The sequence below is a fragment of the Platalea leucorodia genome (genome assembly GCF_965183815.1).
Source record: "Platalea leucorodia genome assembly, chromosome: 6".
In the NCBI taxonomy this organism is placed as follows: domain Eukaryota; kingdom Metazoa; phylum Chordata; class Aves; order Pelecaniformes; family Threskiornithidae; genus Platalea; species Platalea leucorodia.
Window position 1 is genome coordinate 18383892 of NC_138828.1, and position 16809 is coordinate 18400700.

At 40.9% G+C, this 16809-nt stretch overlaps 1 protein-coding gene across 3 annotated transcripts in view; it reads right to left on the bottom strand.

The window, feature by feature from the left end:
• Positions 1 to 2971: 2971 nt before the first annotated feature.
• Positions 2972 to 16809, bottom strand: part of WDFY3 (WD repeat and FYVE domain containing 3) — a 179479-nt gene continuing 165641 nt past the window's right edge. For all 3 annotated transcript variants that reach the window (XM_082315396.1, XM_082315397.1, XM_082315395.1), the window contains 10 exons: positions 14079 to 14226; positions 12872 to 13026; positions 12270 to 12428; positions 10616 to 10795; positions 9343 to 9525; positions 8386 to 8482; positions 7016 to 7345; positions 5828 to 5939; positions 5263 to 5460; positions 2972 to 4415 (listed from right to left, as the gene is read on the bottom strand). In XM_082315396.1, coding sequence (XP_082171522.1) covers positions 4295 to 4415; positions 5263 to 5460; positions 5828 to 5939; positions 7016 to 7345; positions 8386 to 8482; positions 9343 to 9525; positions 10616 to 10795; positions 12270 to 12428; positions 12872 to 13026; positions 14079 to 14226 — 1683 coding nt within the window. In that variant the 3' untranslated portion in view covers positions 2972 to 4294. The remainder of the gene's footprint in view (positions 4416 to 5262; positions 5461 to 5827; positions 5940 to 7015; positions 7346 to 8385; positions 8483 to 9342; positions 9526 to 10615; positions 10796 to 12269; positions 12429 to 12871; positions 13027 to 14078; positions 14227 to 16809) is intronic.

Here is a 16809-nt window from a genome sequence, read left to right on the forward strand (position 1 = left end):
CAACCAAAGAAATCACTTACTGTCAAATACCAAGAATGCAATGTCCATTCTGGTGCTCATCAGCAAAGGGACATGGTAGGCCCAACTGCATCAAAGCCTGGTTTTGCGTTAGAGAAAAAACTGTTAGCCACCAGTGTTGGCACGTAATTAACTGCCAACATGAAAACCCACATTTTTTAGCATTACCAGCTTAGAAAAGCGTATGAAAATGGATTGAAGAATTAGTAAACTATTTCAACATTTGGGGATCTTAGGCTGTTTCTCACCAGATAAGGTCAAGTTCTGCTCTAGCAGTCATTCTCTCCTTGGGGAAGATGATTTAAACTGGATTTTGATACTTCCTCCTCTTCCACTGTCCTTATCCAGCACGACTCAAATCACTCTTTTCTGTCTGCTTTCTCTATATTGGTACAGCCTATTCTTGTACACACTGCCAAATTCTGCTGGCTTCACACTCTACAATGACACTTAGAAAGCAAAAAAGAATTAATAAAGACACATGATTTCACACTGCATCATCATGGATGACCATACTCACATTCAGAAAGCAAAACCATAACAAGTAATAGAAGTTTCCTCCTCGTGACGATATAGAAACATGTTACTCGTTAGTTACCGCTCCCATGTTAAAAACATTTATTCAGCTGCAAAGGTTGCATCTTTCCAACAAATGCAAAACAGCTTTTTGGTGGTAAATAGCAGGTATTTATTTGAAATGAAAAAAATACTTCAGTACCTGAACTATTGCATTTAATCATGTATTGTTGTAATTGTGTTACTCTACCTTTTTGCATTGGAGACAAATATACAATGAACATTCAGATATCACAGATTGCACACTAGATAGTAAATCGTCAGGCCTTTTACGTAACCACCAAAAAACAGATATTGGATTCTGCAATATAGTACAAAATTCCACACTCCAGTCCTAGCCAGTTATCTTCAATTTACTCCTGATGCTGTACAAATAAATGGCCATTTAACTAGGGCTTACAAGTTAATAACAGGACAAAAAAATATACATTGCACTGACACAAAAAGTCAGCTGTGTTAATAGTCATGCAACAAGTAACCAAACTTGCTGAAATTAAAAATACTTTCTAAAAACAGTTTTAACTGCATAAATATTTTATACACAGTTCATTTACTGAAACAAAAGGAGTCTTTAAATGATACAAAGCAAATATAAGTTTCTACCAATTTTATACATAAGAAAGTGCAAAATAACTTATCTAAAGTGTTTTGCTATTGAACTGATGAACGTCGGCTGGAGGCAGCCAACCCCCTCTCATAAGCATGACATTACAGTTGCACACTACATACGAATGTTAAGAGTACATGAATCAGTATACTACAAAGAACAAGGCAGGAGAAGACATGTGAGGTACTTGCAGAGAATACAGTCTACTAATGTTAGTGTACATGAGTATATTTTTGCTCAACAGATTTGTACATGGAAAACAAAGCAAGTATTTGCATTAGAAGCTTGAAAGAAATGGAAAAAACCCCACTCCCAAGTGAACAAAACAGTTGCCCACAGCACCAGCTGCCAGAGGAAATACGAGCAGGTGTGTTTTTTCCCCTCCACCTCCTACAAGCAAGAACGTGGTTTTTGGAACAGCGCAACTGAAGAATTAAGTCAGAGGGCTGTGGCAATTTGTTTGCAAAATGTAAATTGGACTAAGCTCTACACTACGGAATTTGTAAAGAATAACGACTTTGATTTTTTCAGTATGCTGCCAATCATCACAAGCGTAGAACAACACCCGTACAACGTGCTTACATAGCTGAACGCAGTCAACTACCTCTTCACTGACGGCCCACTATCTTCGTGACCCCGCATTAGTACTATATGCCAACTGTTGGCTTTAGTGCTTAGTTTATATCAGTGTTATTGTCATAAACCTTGTTTTTATTAGGGTTTAATTATGTGGCTCTACAAGTTCCAGTCCGTAGAAAAGACGACTTCCTTAAATTTGGTTTTGATTTGAACTCTGGAGGCAAGGGGAAGAAAACTCTGCGGACTCAAAGGCGTTTAAGAGTTGTTAAAAGAGCCTTTTCTTCAAACTGAAAACATTAAGGCCACTAGCCTGTCTTCTGAACTATGCTGGTTTCGCATCATTTTGGGAAGGGTGAAGGCAACGTTAGAGAGAACAGCTGAACACAGAAATTCCAGTGCTCCGCACATGCTTACTGAGGACCTCTTCTTGGTTTTAGGGACAAATCTGTCAGGGTAGCCATGCAGCGTGGCTACTTGATCATCACTCTTTGGATCCACGGGGATCTATTTGGGTCAGCTAATCTCAACAAACCTGCATTTACTCAACAGTGTGCAAGGGCTCTAGAGAAGCCTTTCTGTTCATTTGGGGACCTAGTATACATACCAAAACAGGAATATATCTCATTTTACAGACCAGCACATACATAATAAACAAACATGTATCAAAATACATATTTAACCTTCAGTGCATAAACATGTGATACCAGGGTAAATAGTAAGTGGTCAGGATTAACAAATTATTCACCACTAGAAGCTCAAATCAAGAGAAGACAGGTGTGCCCCCGCAGTGCCAAGGCCTTTCTGGAAGGAGCTCACACCACCACAGAGGGTCTGGCATTTTCGATAGTGCAATTCCGACGACGGTGCCGGTTTTAACCATTTGCTGTCCTGGGGCCAGAGTCTGCCCAAGTCATTCCAAGTGAAGGCTAATCTCGTCATCTCGAGTGAAGACACTCACTGAAGTACTAGCAGAGCAAAAGTGGGGCCACCTGTCTTCTGTTGGTTTGGGTCATATCCTTACCGCTATTTAAAAGAATCCATTGTGAATATACCTAGATCTAGATCAGTTTGTCACCCATTTACAAAATATATACACATACGTTAAAAAACAAAACCAAACCAAACACCAGCCTGTCCCCTGCCCCCCTCCGCCTCCCCCCTCCCCCCCCAACCAAAATCCCACTGGCAAGACCTCATTCAGAAATTAAGTCCATGGGCCTATCTGATGCACGTGTTCCAATCCCAGTGGATATCAGTGTCTCTACTTCATCCCATATGTAGTGCAAAATAAATGACAGAGTAGTAAAAAAATACTGCAATTAAATTCATATTTGAACTTAAAAACCATAATGGAAATCTACTGCTGTCCTCAAGTTGATGCCATGTGCTGAAACACAAAGATAGCTCTTAGAAGCATTTCTGACATGACTAATATCACCCTGTTTTAGAGCAATGCCTATTGTTCCAAAAGTTTTTTCTGCAAACAAGCTACAGGACAACAGCGGTTAAATTTTATGCACAAGGAATTAATTCTGTACCTATATGCAAGCCAATTGCTATTGACTAAAGAATGTAAAAGCTGGTTCTTGCACTGCATGAATCAGCTGCTAATGAACATTAAGTAATTAACAAAACTGCAGCTCTGACATATGTATAAAAGAGGCCTTATTAAATATGAACAACACTGAGGTGGTAAATAGTTTGGTATAAAATGCAACACAAGTGTACAATTTAGTTCCTTGTTATCTTACAGCTAGAATAAAATACTCCAAGTCCTATTCTCAAAAATGTTTTCTTTTGAAAAAATCCATGTAATTCTATGAATAGCCTTACTTAAATTAAGATACTGTGGGCAACTGAAAGAACAAACATGCACAGACTGGATTTTTAACAGAAATACGCATAATGCCTTCGAGTTTTCTGTTTTTTGTTTTTGTTTTTTTTTTTTGTTTTTTTTAAACATTCGTATTTAAATTGATAGATGAGATAAAGATGCCACACAAAGTATAGTGGTTAATCTGAAGTCCCATGTAACAGGCAGTTAAGTTCATATTTAGATAAAAAGGCCATTATACCTATTTACAATATACACAGTTGCTTGCGAAGGCGGCAGATTTACAACTATCTTCTAAAAAGCCTTCCCCTCCCCCTCCCCCCGATAAAGATGACTAGCTCTACAAAAACAAGACAAGAACAGGTGTTTAGGATAAGTGAGGATTTTTCTCAATCGCCACGTCAACATAGGTTTAGGGGTTGACAGTTCTATTGGATTTGTGGTTATTAATCATGTCTTCCTGGGCCTTGCTCTTCACTTAATTATGCCGTTAGCCTCATTTACCTTCTGTCAACACAAATCAATTCAATGATCCCTTTTTACTTTTAGTGCTTAAAACTCAGTATAAACTTAAGTGTAAACAGACAATATTCTAATCCCTTCCGATCACTGCACAATACTCTCACTAGTTCTTGGAGTGACGGTGGGGCTGGATGGGGTGTCCGTTTGCCAGGACCCCATCAATTTCTGGGCCCCTCCTCTGAACCCCGCTCATGCTGCAGGTTGTAGAAGCAGTTCTGGCAGACTCTGACTGGCGATGAAATCTTCAGACGCTTGATTTCAGACTGAAACCTACTGCACCTGTAGAGGAAAACAAACATTGCTGTGAACACAGGTCCTCTCCCAACCTGGCCATTTTCTGTCCAGGTGTGGAAATTATCATCATGATTTCAAATACCAGAAAACCGTCCAAACTTATTTTGACAAAGCAGAATTGTACAATCAGAAGCAGAACTTGCATGATCCCCACAGAATCAATGCAATGACTCTGTGTGAGAGGTAGCTTAAAAACAGCTGTTGTCACCAGTTTAGACTCAAAGTACAGCTACAGAGATGAAACTAGAAATACTGTCTCTGACCCAGTGGATCAGAAAAGAGACTCCCACCTCAGTTCCTGGGTAAGGGGAACTCACATACACCCTGTGTGTCATACACTTTCCTGTCTGAGGCTGCATGCTACCGGCTCCTAAATCAGCATCCTTACAGTCCTGCACACACTTTACATTTTGACTGGGTTGCTTGTAGACTGACAAGAATAACAAGTTGCTGCAAAAGAAGTTAGTTTGGTTTTTGGGTTTTGGTGGGGTTTGGTGGTTTGTTTTGGTTTGGGGTTTTTTTTTTGTTTTTTCTTTGCTAAGTTCATTTGTCTAGAGTTTTTCCCAGATGGGCGACAGCAAGGTTTTCAAAGCTGCAAGCATATTTCATCCTCTCCTGATACCTGTCTTGCTAACTGGATTTATAAAGGGGCTGGTCTGTCTTTTCTAATTCCTCCCTGGAGATTTGAGAGTTTTGATGTTTTTTCTTCATCAGTTCTGTTTTGGTAAGGGAAACCTCAGTCTTTCAGCAGAGTTCCGTGGTATGCAACAGCTTTACCCAGCGTAAAATTCTGTATGGAAAAGAGGCCAAAGGAGACCGTTGGCTGGCTTACTTCTGGCAGAAGAGCTGTCCACAGTTCCTGCAATGGTGACGCCTCTCAGTGAGTGAAAAACGGACTGCGCAGCCCGAACAGCTGTCTCCCCCCTCGTCCTTCACCCAGTGGTCAGCTGCGGATCGGCCAGGCTGATCGCTTACGGACCAGCTGAACACTCTGCCTCGACCATCCCCGATAAGAATTCTGCTGTGATCCCTGCAAGGAAAAAGCAAAAGCATTCCTGCAACAACTCTGGCACAGTAACACACAGACACCGATGACCGATTTTACATGTCAGAACATGTAATATGTTGAACTACTGGCATAGTAACTAATGCACAAATTAGCCTTGTCTGACTGAGAAACGGAGCTATAACAACACTCTATGTAACATGATGCAGCTGAATAAGTCTACTCATTTTAGTATGTTGGTTTTTTTTTTTTAATCTTAGTTCTTGAACGAAGCTGCCCTAAACAGAAACACCACAAAACAGCATTATGCAAAGAACAATGGCTGGTTTGTACTGCTTCCCACTGACACCACCGAAAAAATGTTTTAAGCAATTGCTTGCAAGCTACTCACTTAGAGATGCCGAGTGCAGTGATTTCGGCTGGATGTGCGTTGTCTTTGCGATCAAATGCTGTGTGCATAGTTAGTTTGCTTCTAAACACCAACTGACGCTCCCATCTGTATCCTAGAAATGAGTGGGAAGTAGGAGGGGAAAAAGCAAATTTGCTTGTTCTCATTGTTGTTCCCTCCTCCCCCAACATACCTGTATGTGTGACTTTGTAGAAAGAAAAAAATCTCCCCCCCAAGATAACTCTCTGACTCAAGTTTCACTCAGGGAAAACACATTTTTCAACTGCTCTGCAATGTATGAAAGAAAGGAGAGAATACAAAACAATGCACGGAGCCTCCAATTTCTCTGAAGTCCAGTTGGGAGCTGCAGAGAATGGTGACATACACAGGGAAGCCTTGTACCAAAGCCTGACAGGATGGGGATAGCTTCGGTTTTTATTTTTTTATTTGTTTTATTTTTAAAGTTAAGAGTCAGATTTCCAACTGTCATTAATTTTCTTCATCAAAGCTCATACGATGCTGTATTTTGGGTATGTGACTAAAACAGTCTGTTGACATACCAGTGTTTTGGCTGTTGTTCAGCAGTACTTGCAGAGTGTCAAAGTTTTCTCTTTTTCCCCACTCTGCTCTGCCCCCACCCCCAACAGGAGTTTGGAAGTGCGCAATAAGCTGGGAGGGGACACAAGCTGGACAGCTGACTCAAACTGACCAAAGGGATATTCCACACCATATAACATCATGCTCAGCAATAAAACTGAGAGGAGAGGTTTCTGGGGAAGGCAGTCATTTGCTCAGAGACTGGCTGGTCATCATTCTGCTTGCTGGAGGTGGTGAGTGATTGCCTTTGCATCACTTGTTTTGTCTTCCTCTTTCCTTTATTAGACTATCCTTATCTCGACTCCCAAGTTCCCTTGCTTTTGTTCTTTCTATTCTCCCCACCATCCCGCTGCAGGAGGTTGTGGTGGTGAGCGAGCAGCTTAGCTGCTTGGCCAGGGTAAACCGACCACAGCTTCTCAGGAAAAGCTTGAACAACATGCAACCTTTGCACACAATTTTTTCTCTTCACTGCCCATTTTGGAATTTATCAGCCAACCCTGCTCAAAGCTGCACGGACAGAGAGAGAGACCGCCTCATGGGTCAGCGCTGCCGGCACATTTATCTAACAGAGGAAGTGTGCCCAATTTCTTTTACCTGGTTTAAGCTTGCTGTAGTGCCGTGCTTCAGCATAGCTGGGGTGCGGGTGGTTAACCTGAGCATGGGGATGCATTTTTGCTTGTCCCTCAGAATAATTCACAAAGATAAAGCCATCTTTCTCGTCCAAGCTGAGCTGGTCTGACCAACGCCTGGAGTCATCAGAGCCGCTGTCTGCTGACCATGCTGCCGCTGCTCTGTTTGATGATGACCTAGGCCTGTGGCTGGTGCTGCTTGGTTGACTCTGGCTCTCCTGCAGTTTTGTGTCCTGGCCTATGCATGGATCATCTGCCTCGGAGTCACTGCTGTCCTCTTCATGGGCTTCCTGCCCTGGATGCACCAAACAGGAGAGAAGATGTTGTTAGAAAGGCTGCTTACAGTCTGAGCTTTTTCCCTATTCCGCTGCTGCACTACCTACAACACAGCATGACTAGAGGGAAACTGCATGCAAGCATCTCAAAGCCTTTGCAGAGATTCAGCTCCTGCCAGGAATCACACTATTTATCTTTTTTTTGCACTGGTCTGTCAGAAAACAGTACTCCTTTGCTGAAGCTATTTCCTACAATAGTCTGTCTGAGGTAGGCTACGATAGACATGTTGAGTAAAATTTTCAAAAAATGCTCAAGTTCGCAAAACCAAATCCTGCTGCCTTTCAGCAAAATTTACACAAGTAAGCAGAGTCAGTGATGCTGAAACTCCAGCTGACTGAGAAACATGATGCAGATTTGTTAATAACAGGTTTTGTTAATAAAAAAAGCAACTGCTGAAGATATTTATATTCCTAGTGACACTGAAAAAAAAGAGGCGTCTTTATGTAATAATTACTAATGAGTATCATGCGATCCAGATCATATCTTCAATATGAAGACAGTAAGAGGAAGATGAGATGGCTAAAAGAAACGTCTATCAAGCACAGACCAAAATCTTCCAACAGGGGAAAATGATATGGCCAGCACTGCTTGTCTAAACAGCATGCTGTTCCATCAGTAGATTTTTTTTTTAACTCTGCTGTTATGCTGTAATGCCATTTTAAAATAAGGAAAGAAAAAAAAAAAATCTGGCTTTTGGATAATGGTAGCATCTATTGGGTTCACCGCTAGCAGAAACAACCACATGCAGAAAAGTTCAATCTTCACAGAAAAAAAAAGCTATGATGGGCATGATTTTTTCTTACTCATAGCAGTATGCAACTACCATAAGCAAGGTGGTGAACAAAGAACTCAGACGCTCTATTATGCCCACTGGATGTCTATTGTCTTTTGAGACAAAATCCCCATCGTCCGTTCTGCACTGTACAACCACAGGATTTTACCTACGTATAGCGAAGATCAGATAAAAGGCACATACAAAACACTTGTCAGAAGACATACCTATTTGTGCTTCCTGACAATCCTCTTGCATTTCCAGCATCTCCACAGGCTCTGGAGCTGGTGTTTCTGGTACTTGCAAAAACTCCATTCGCCAGAACTGGAGGGACAGGTGATAAGCAAAGTGGTGCGTACTGAACTCTTAGCTTGCTTCTGAGCTACTTCTAGAGTTAAGATGGCTTATTAGAACTGTGCATTTGCAGTGGCAACATGAGAGGCATGTCACATGCTAAGCCCTGGTTTTGGGGGGTAGATACCATAAGAGGACATCTGTGTTCATGCCTGAATCAAAAGTGAACAAGTCTTGTGCTGTTATTTAACATCTTAGCTGTTCAAATAAAGAAATCCACTCCACATAGCAATTTGACCAGCAGACTCCGGTTAAGGCAGACCCAGGACTGCACATAGCAAAGTACTGAAAATCGGGTTAGACTCGCAGCAATCAGAAATGCCACTAAGTTCCTCTTTTCTAGGCAGCAAAATGAATTGTCTCAAGGTGTGTAGAACAAAAATGGTGAATGAAAACTACTCCAGGCATGAAAGCTAGTGACCAAAATAGAGCAGGAAGGAAAATGTATGCTGCTGACTATTGCTAGTTACCACATCACAAGGGGTGCATCAAAAAGGAGAAAGAAAACTGAAAGACTGCATAAGAATGTCAGCTCACTGAAATCGAGTTTTCCACGAACCTTCAATGTCCATCTAACTTGTGGACAGGATACAGTGCACCACCCTGTGCAGAAATGGCACAGCTGGTTCCAGCACCAAAAGCAGTCTGCATCATCTACCCAGCCTGGACTCCCTCCTTCCTGCAGGACTAACTGTTCAGGTGGAGCACCCAAGTATAGCTGGACTGCTTTTGGTACCGGCCAGGACACTGTGTTGGATAGACATGACTTCTCTAACTACTACTACTAAGGTATAAACTTATTTTTCCAAGCAGTGATTCCTGGTACTTACCCGGACAACTCCATCCGAATGTCCCGTTACTATGACGTTCTGGGTATCCCACTCATTCATCTCTGACACAAAGCAACACATTATTTGCTGACTTCGGCCAGTGAAAGTGTTTACGCTTGCGGTAGGGCTGCCATTAATGCTCCATACATGGATGTAAGTGCCAGCACATGATACAATATCCCCCTGCAAAGACAAATAACACTTCCGTATTTCAGTACAAGTCTCAGGTTTTCTTCAGCAAAAATACAAGCCACGGTCATTTATAAGCCAAGTTCAACCATCAAGGCTGGCACGCTTCAGGAAGTTCTGTTCAAGCTGAGTTTGGCCACCTAAACAAACCTTTAGGACGACATGCATTTTTTAAAAATTGTACATAGAAACCCAGATTTAGTAGCAACCTGTTTGTTGTATTTACAGCATACGAGTAGACCAATTCCTCCACTTCTCACAGCATAACAATCCAACAGTGTATTTTCAGTACTTTCCCTTCTCAGTTTTCAAAGACTCTGCTAATGTTGAGCCTGCTCTTTTTCACAAAAACGTACCACCTGAAATTTCATTTGCTTCCTTATTGAGAAAAGAGCAAGAGATGGTCCAAACCAGTGCAGAGGGTAAATGGGAGCTGCAGTCTAAAACACTGGCAACACTACAACCACCAGACTACTAGCAGCTAATAAACTGTGCCTCTCCTTGCATTACAGCCCCATTTTGTCTTGATTTCAACCACTACATCTGCTCCAGTTGCAACATGGCCCATCCAGCCTTGCTGGGCCAGCTACATAAAGTTTCAACTCAGGCAAATTCTTTGGTGTGCATGGGAGCTGGATAAATGGCAACCCATAACTTATAGGACCACCAGGGAGACAAACTTTGTTTCCGCTACAATTGTCACTGCAGCTTCATCCAAGGTATCTTCTGCTTCCTTTAAATTAAGCGTAAGAGAACAGAAGTCCACCAAGGTCACATATCAAAATCCTTTCTTAGCTCCTGTGGCAGGTTTGACAACCCACTTTGAACGCCACACTAGCTATACTGCTGCTAGCACTATTAATAAGCCCTTCCCAGCTCAAGCCACTTTGCATGGAATAAACCCACGTGCATCTCTGGACAAAAGATGCAAATTATTCCCTAAGCCAGCTAATTAATTTTCAAAGGAGTTATACAAGTTTTGTCAAACTAACAGAAGAGCCTAGTTTGTTTTTCTTTGGTTTCACAATTTCTGACTCTTGCTGCTGTTCCCACTGCACACTGGTGAATGGTATTTGGTTCTTACCGTTAATTCATTTATACAGAGTGCCGAAACAGGAGCCCTGTGACCTCGAAGCTGTGTTAGAAAAGAGAGTTTATTCAAATCCCAGATGATGCAGGTGCGATCCCGTGATCCACTCACAATTATGTGATAAGCTAGCGATGCTGTTAAGCATGTGACAGTGTCAGTATGACCCAGTAATGCCTGCAAAACAAAAGTCAGGAGGAACAAGCTGCAATCAGGAGAGAGCACAAAAATTACTACATTAAACCCACTTATCTGAAAAGATTCAGATAATGTAAACATGAATAACCTATCAGAAGATGCAACTGACTTACAAGTATTCAGTTGGCAACTATTTTCATAATTGAAAATGAGTAATATTTTTTTCCATTTAAGAAGTACTCACAAAACCAAATTTCAAGGGTCTAATGTTATATAGCCTTCTACTGAAGAAAAAAAAAAAAAAAAAAAAAATTTCCAACCCAGCCTGCATCCTCCATCTGCATTAGTAGCCTATTTATAGGGTCAGGATGTGTTCTAGGCTGCACCCAAAATTACATTCTGAAAAGAGAAATTCTTTGTAAATATAAAATGCCTTCTATATAAACTTCTGTTGATGTTTGAAAAAAGATAAAAGAGACAAGAAAGAGTTGCAACCAAAAAGGCAACGTCAATTTGAAGGAGAAGAGAATTACAAGCATCTACTTGTATTAGACCCTGCTTTTACATTTTAGGCTTAACCTAACCATTGGAACAGAAGTCTGGAATACAGTCAGATTATTGCAGCTTACTCAGTTACAAATCATTGGCTAAAGTACAGTAAATGGCCTTCAATATCCTGCCTTGAAATTCAAGATACAGTGTTTTATCTTGCACTGTTCTTAAGTAAAACACTTTGGAAAAAGTCCTGCTATTAAGACGTTAACAGGAACAGTAACGCTTAACAACCTAGCTGCTTAGAACAATGATGCAAAGCTTCTAGAATATTTTGAGGGAGTTGCGTGGGGCAGGGGTTTGTTTTGTTTGTTTGTGGGTGGGTTTTGTGGTTTGGTTTGTTGTTGTGTTTGTTTTTTTTTTTTTTTAGTAAACACACAAGACTTACTCTGCACCTAGCTGCAACTGACTTTAAAGCACGGGTGCTCGTTTTGTTATATTAAAAGCTGATGTTTTGAAATAACAAAGCAAGAACAACTGAAGGTGATCCTGAACTCTGCTCCACAAACATCACTGCCAGAAAGAGCAAAGTTTTGTGCAGAAGTGTAATTTAAATATATCGACATTTTTGAAGAAAAAAGTAATTAAATTTAAAAAGGAAAATGAACCTTTAAGACAGTCCACTGCCCTCCCTGACAGTTTTCAGATGTGGGTATTTTACATACAGCACTACAATAAAGCAGATGATTTCACAAAACACACCTGTATAATTTTGTTAACATCGCTACCAAATTCCCCATCTCTCCAAAAAGCTGCTGGTGATCAACTGTCCTTAAAAACGATGCAATTTTAAAGATGGATTTTGCCCGCTTTCAATGCAGATCAGTACCTCGACTACTCAGTTCGCCAAAGGTCTGCTGCACTCATGGTTTCAAATCTTACTATGTGAGCAATACCCCTTTCATAATTCCTTTGATCTTGTAACATAATTTACATAAAAGGCATCTTTATTGTATTTTACCTGTTTCAGTGTGAGGGCTTTAGCTTTTTCTTTGGAGATACCCATTTCCCACACACACACTGCTGTGCTTGTTCCTCCAGTGATAACTAGCTTGGGATTGGGGCAAATGGCACACAGTATCTGACCCCATTCTGACAAACATTCATAAACAATTACTGCCTAAAAATAAAGAAAACAAAGAAGAATTACTGTCAGGATTAGTGTTTGGTAGGATAAAAATAAAAACCTGAGTGCCACCCTGCCCACTGGACCATTAAGTAACTAAGATATTGCTGCTACCCCTTATGCAGTTTTTCCTCAACCAGAAGCAATTCCAGTCTCTGCCATAAGATGCCCCCCGAGAGAACACAAGAGATGAGCTTTAACTGCACAGATATAATTCATTCATGTTTTGCAGACCTGGTAAAAAATTATTATTAGTTGGTTTATGCCATTCTGCCAGCGTTCTGATGAAGACTACCAGATAGGGAGCAATAAAATATATGCAGTACAAGATTATTTCATTCACATGTGAAATAAATTTCCATTGTTAGATTTTTTCACTGTTGAATACTAATTGCTTTTGGTACATTCAGCACTGAAACAAATTTCAGATTACAAACCTTGTCCGACTCGTAGGTACCCAGTCTACAGCTGAGGTCTGCATAACCCCAAGCAAAAGTTTTATTCCATGTAGGTGGGATGAGAACCTTATTCTGTTCTACTGCCAGAATGCCTTTATCAGTACACACAATCTGTCCCACAGGCTCCTTGAGCTCTGAAAAAGAAGATGGGATTATGTTTTATTGCTAGCACAGACAAACACTATCTGATCCCTTTAAATACCTGATGCTCTGCAAAAGCAGGATCTCTGTATTGGCTATGTTATACAAATCTTTGTTTCAGCTGCAAGGATGGCAACTTTTGCTACATTCCTAACAAAGGCAGGCCTAAGCACCAGCAGCAGTGGCAAGAACACCCCGAGGATCACAGATGGTTCTGATCCCACCTGGGATGCTGCACAAGGTGTTCTTCCAACAAGATGTCTGTGGTCATTAAAAGTGATTGTACCATTTTCAGCACAAGTAAAAATAAGTTTTTGGTATCAATGCCAATATCTTGGCCAAGCGTTCCCACAGGCTACATTCCTGACTACAGCCCGTGGTGCCCTACCTGTTTTTCCCCAAGCTTTGCAAATACAGATTAGTGCATTCTAGTTTCCTGTCTCAGAGTGTAGCCGTGCTATGTCCTGTATAATAGTACATCCTTCTCTCTTTACAACAGGCAGGCGCAGATTCATTTAATCAACTAGGAAAGAAATCACTGTATAGTATTTACCCGCCTCACAGAAAATTAACTCTTCTTCAGTCCAATGTCAGATACGAAGTAAAAAAAACACCTTTTTTCATCTCAGTACAGTTACCAACAACACCCTTTCCTGCCAACATTTCTCAGTATTTCCTGGCACTGCGATAGAGTCCTCCTGCTACGAAAATCACAAAAATGGAGGCTATTGCAGGCCCAGAAGCAATGTACCCTGAATATTGTTTGTTAAATGAAAACTTTAAAGAGGTGCTTTGGCCCAATTTTTTCCCTCTATTTTAAAAAAGTTGTATTAAACCGGTACAGATCTGGTGCTTCCCAAGTATACTTTAAGGTAGCTAAAAACATAATCTTACAGCATTAGGATATTTCAAATTTGTCTTTATCACAAAAGGACAGGCATTAAGAACATTAGAATTAAGCAAAACATGGAAAAGGACGATCTTGCTGAAACTCTGAATGCTCTGGCAAAGAAACAGGAATTGCCACCATGGTTTTACAGTTTACCTTTCACTGGGGCAAGAGATGGCCGCAGGTTGTCCAGATGATGGAAAAAAATCTTGTCACTCGTGGAACCAGGGGGCACAGAGGTTCCCACAGCCTCTCCATTCAGTCGGCTTCTAACACGCTTCGGTGGGTGTGGTTTTTTAAAGAGCTGAAATTCATCAAGATACTTATCATCATCAATACTTATCATCAAAAATTACATGTTTACAAGAGCATAAGCTTAAAAAGATCATCAGTACATCCAATTTACCTTCTAAAAATTCTGCAGGTCAGCAAATGTTACTTAACTGTTCTCAGTATTGACTAGTGACTTATGGCAATTATTTCAATAAGACTTCAACAAATAATACCAAATCCAACAGGGATATAATGAGCAAAGTATTTTTAAAGCTACCTCCAGTTGCAAAAGCAGTTGAAGTAAAGCAAGCAAAAATCCCAAAGTTGATGCATATGCGGTATTAAATTCTAACCTAGGACAAACTGAAAGCTAATTTTTGGCTTTGAAACAAACTGTGTCCCACAAACAGCAGCTCACACGCTTAGAGGCGGCCAGGCTACCAACAAACAGAGCAACAGCATGGGTGGGCATGTAATTGGACTACATATGAAAATCATGCACAAGAAATGCATCTTAGCACCTGATTATCTTCTGCCTAGCTTTTCTTACGAGTAATTGAATTTCCATTTTACTGCGTCAGTGACCATACCTGGTATCTCAGACAGCGTTAAACAAGTTGATCATCGCTTCTAATAAGCCATGATCATCAATGACACACACTAACGTTTATCACGTGATAAATTCATAATAAACATCTTGGATGGTAGATGCTATGTATTATAATATGTAAATGACAAATATAAACATTGAGTGATATTTTGTAAGATTTTGATTACTCTTTCGCAGAGAGGGTATTACAGCACTGAAAGGAGAACTGAAATTCCAAGGCTGAAAGTTATTTTCCTCACAGCCCTTCGAAATGTGTTTGTTACCTGTTTGCCTATCCAAAGCAGAGGCAACATGCATAAGCCTGAGGTAGCTGAGCTATGAGCATGCACACACATTTCTACTTCTTGCACCTACACTCTGGGTATGAAGGGTAACAACAGGCCTACGTGCCACAGCTCTCCCTGAACTACAGTATGCCTCCCATCTGGCTGGGCTATGAGAAGATGGAGAGAGAAGGCACATCATACAGTGTTTACATGGACAACTGATCTCAAAAAACACCAGTTCCAGCAAGAAAAAAGAAAAGTAACCCCCCCCTTTCTCCTTTGAGCAACTATTCCTCTTGCTTATTCATTCTGCTCTGCCCGCTCAGGCTGTGGCATCTTGGGACCCTCGCAGAGTCTGCGAGAGCCCTCTTCCAAATGCAGCACCAGCTCTGGAACGTTCTGCAGCACAACTTTTTAAAATGGGAAGCAGAACTACCAGGGGCATTACTGATGGAAGAGATGCGATAAAGAAGATGTAGTCCTCACGTTGCACCTCCATGCAGCAAAGGAGTGAAAAAGTGCACAGCAGCCACGTCACCGAGGTAGCCTGCCCCAAATCCCCTCTGGAAAGTCACAGAGGGTCATAGCAAAGCTCTACAGTTACACAAAAATGTGCTCCAAGAGCACTCGCCACCAAAAATGACGTAAGGAAGTTTCCCAAGTTTATTACAGTCTGCCTATTTCCTCTAGCAAAGTGTCATCCAGTTTCTGGTAGATCTCATCATAGGTTTGTACCTAACAGGCATTTGAAGATGCAGGCAGACCTCCGGACTCAGCTGCAGTGCTCTTCCATTGCCCTGCTTTCAGCCCCAGTCTTTATCTGTTGATCTGGCTTTAGCTGGGCCATGTCTGATTATCATCACAACCCAGTAACTGATTATTACTTAAGAGGAGGAAACCCCACAGCCACTACATATCTAGATTACTGAGAGAGCGCGAGGAAGAAAAAGGAGAAAAGCAGCCACAGAGGACAGATGAGCAGTTCTTAGCCTTCCTTCCAAGCAATGAGAGACAGACAGCTGTCAGTGGGTGCCCACAGGAAATACCCTGTGGCCATCCTGAAACATTACGTCTTGCTGTAGTCTAGAGTTCCCAGTGAACTGCTGAAGGTATCTGTGGTTTCCACCAGATGTAGGATTGGAAATCTCGTCACTGATGAGATTTAAAAATTTCACCGGACAGCAAAAACACGCTAAAGAAATGCCTAATTTTAAAGAAAAAACAAAAAACTCTTCAAGAGAACACAAACTTTAAAGCTGCACCAAAAACGTGTCTATATAGCTCCTTAACTATAGCTGTCCTACACAAGTCAATCTTCTTAATTTAAATTTTGAGGTTCTTTTTCAACAGATTCTTCAAATAAAAGATGTGGCCAACCCCTGCAGAATGCCAAGAGACTGGTGTAAAGAAAATAAAAAAGGGAGCATAAGTTATTATAGAAATTATTTTTTACAGGACAACTTAAAATACCTAAATAGTAGGCATTACTTTGAAGTTGCACTTTCACTGCTCCCTTCTGACTTTGCAGCAGGAACATACTTATTTTTTTGATGCTGATTTTTAGTTGAACCATATTGCATTTCACCTTTATTTTAAGTGTGCAAAGGGGGGGGGGGAGACGGGAGACATTTCTCATCTCACAAGCAAAGCCCAAAGTTGATCTTTGTGGCATTTATGATGGATATGTAAATGATTTCACATCACTGGAAGAATATTTACGGAAAAACACTCCCAGAAA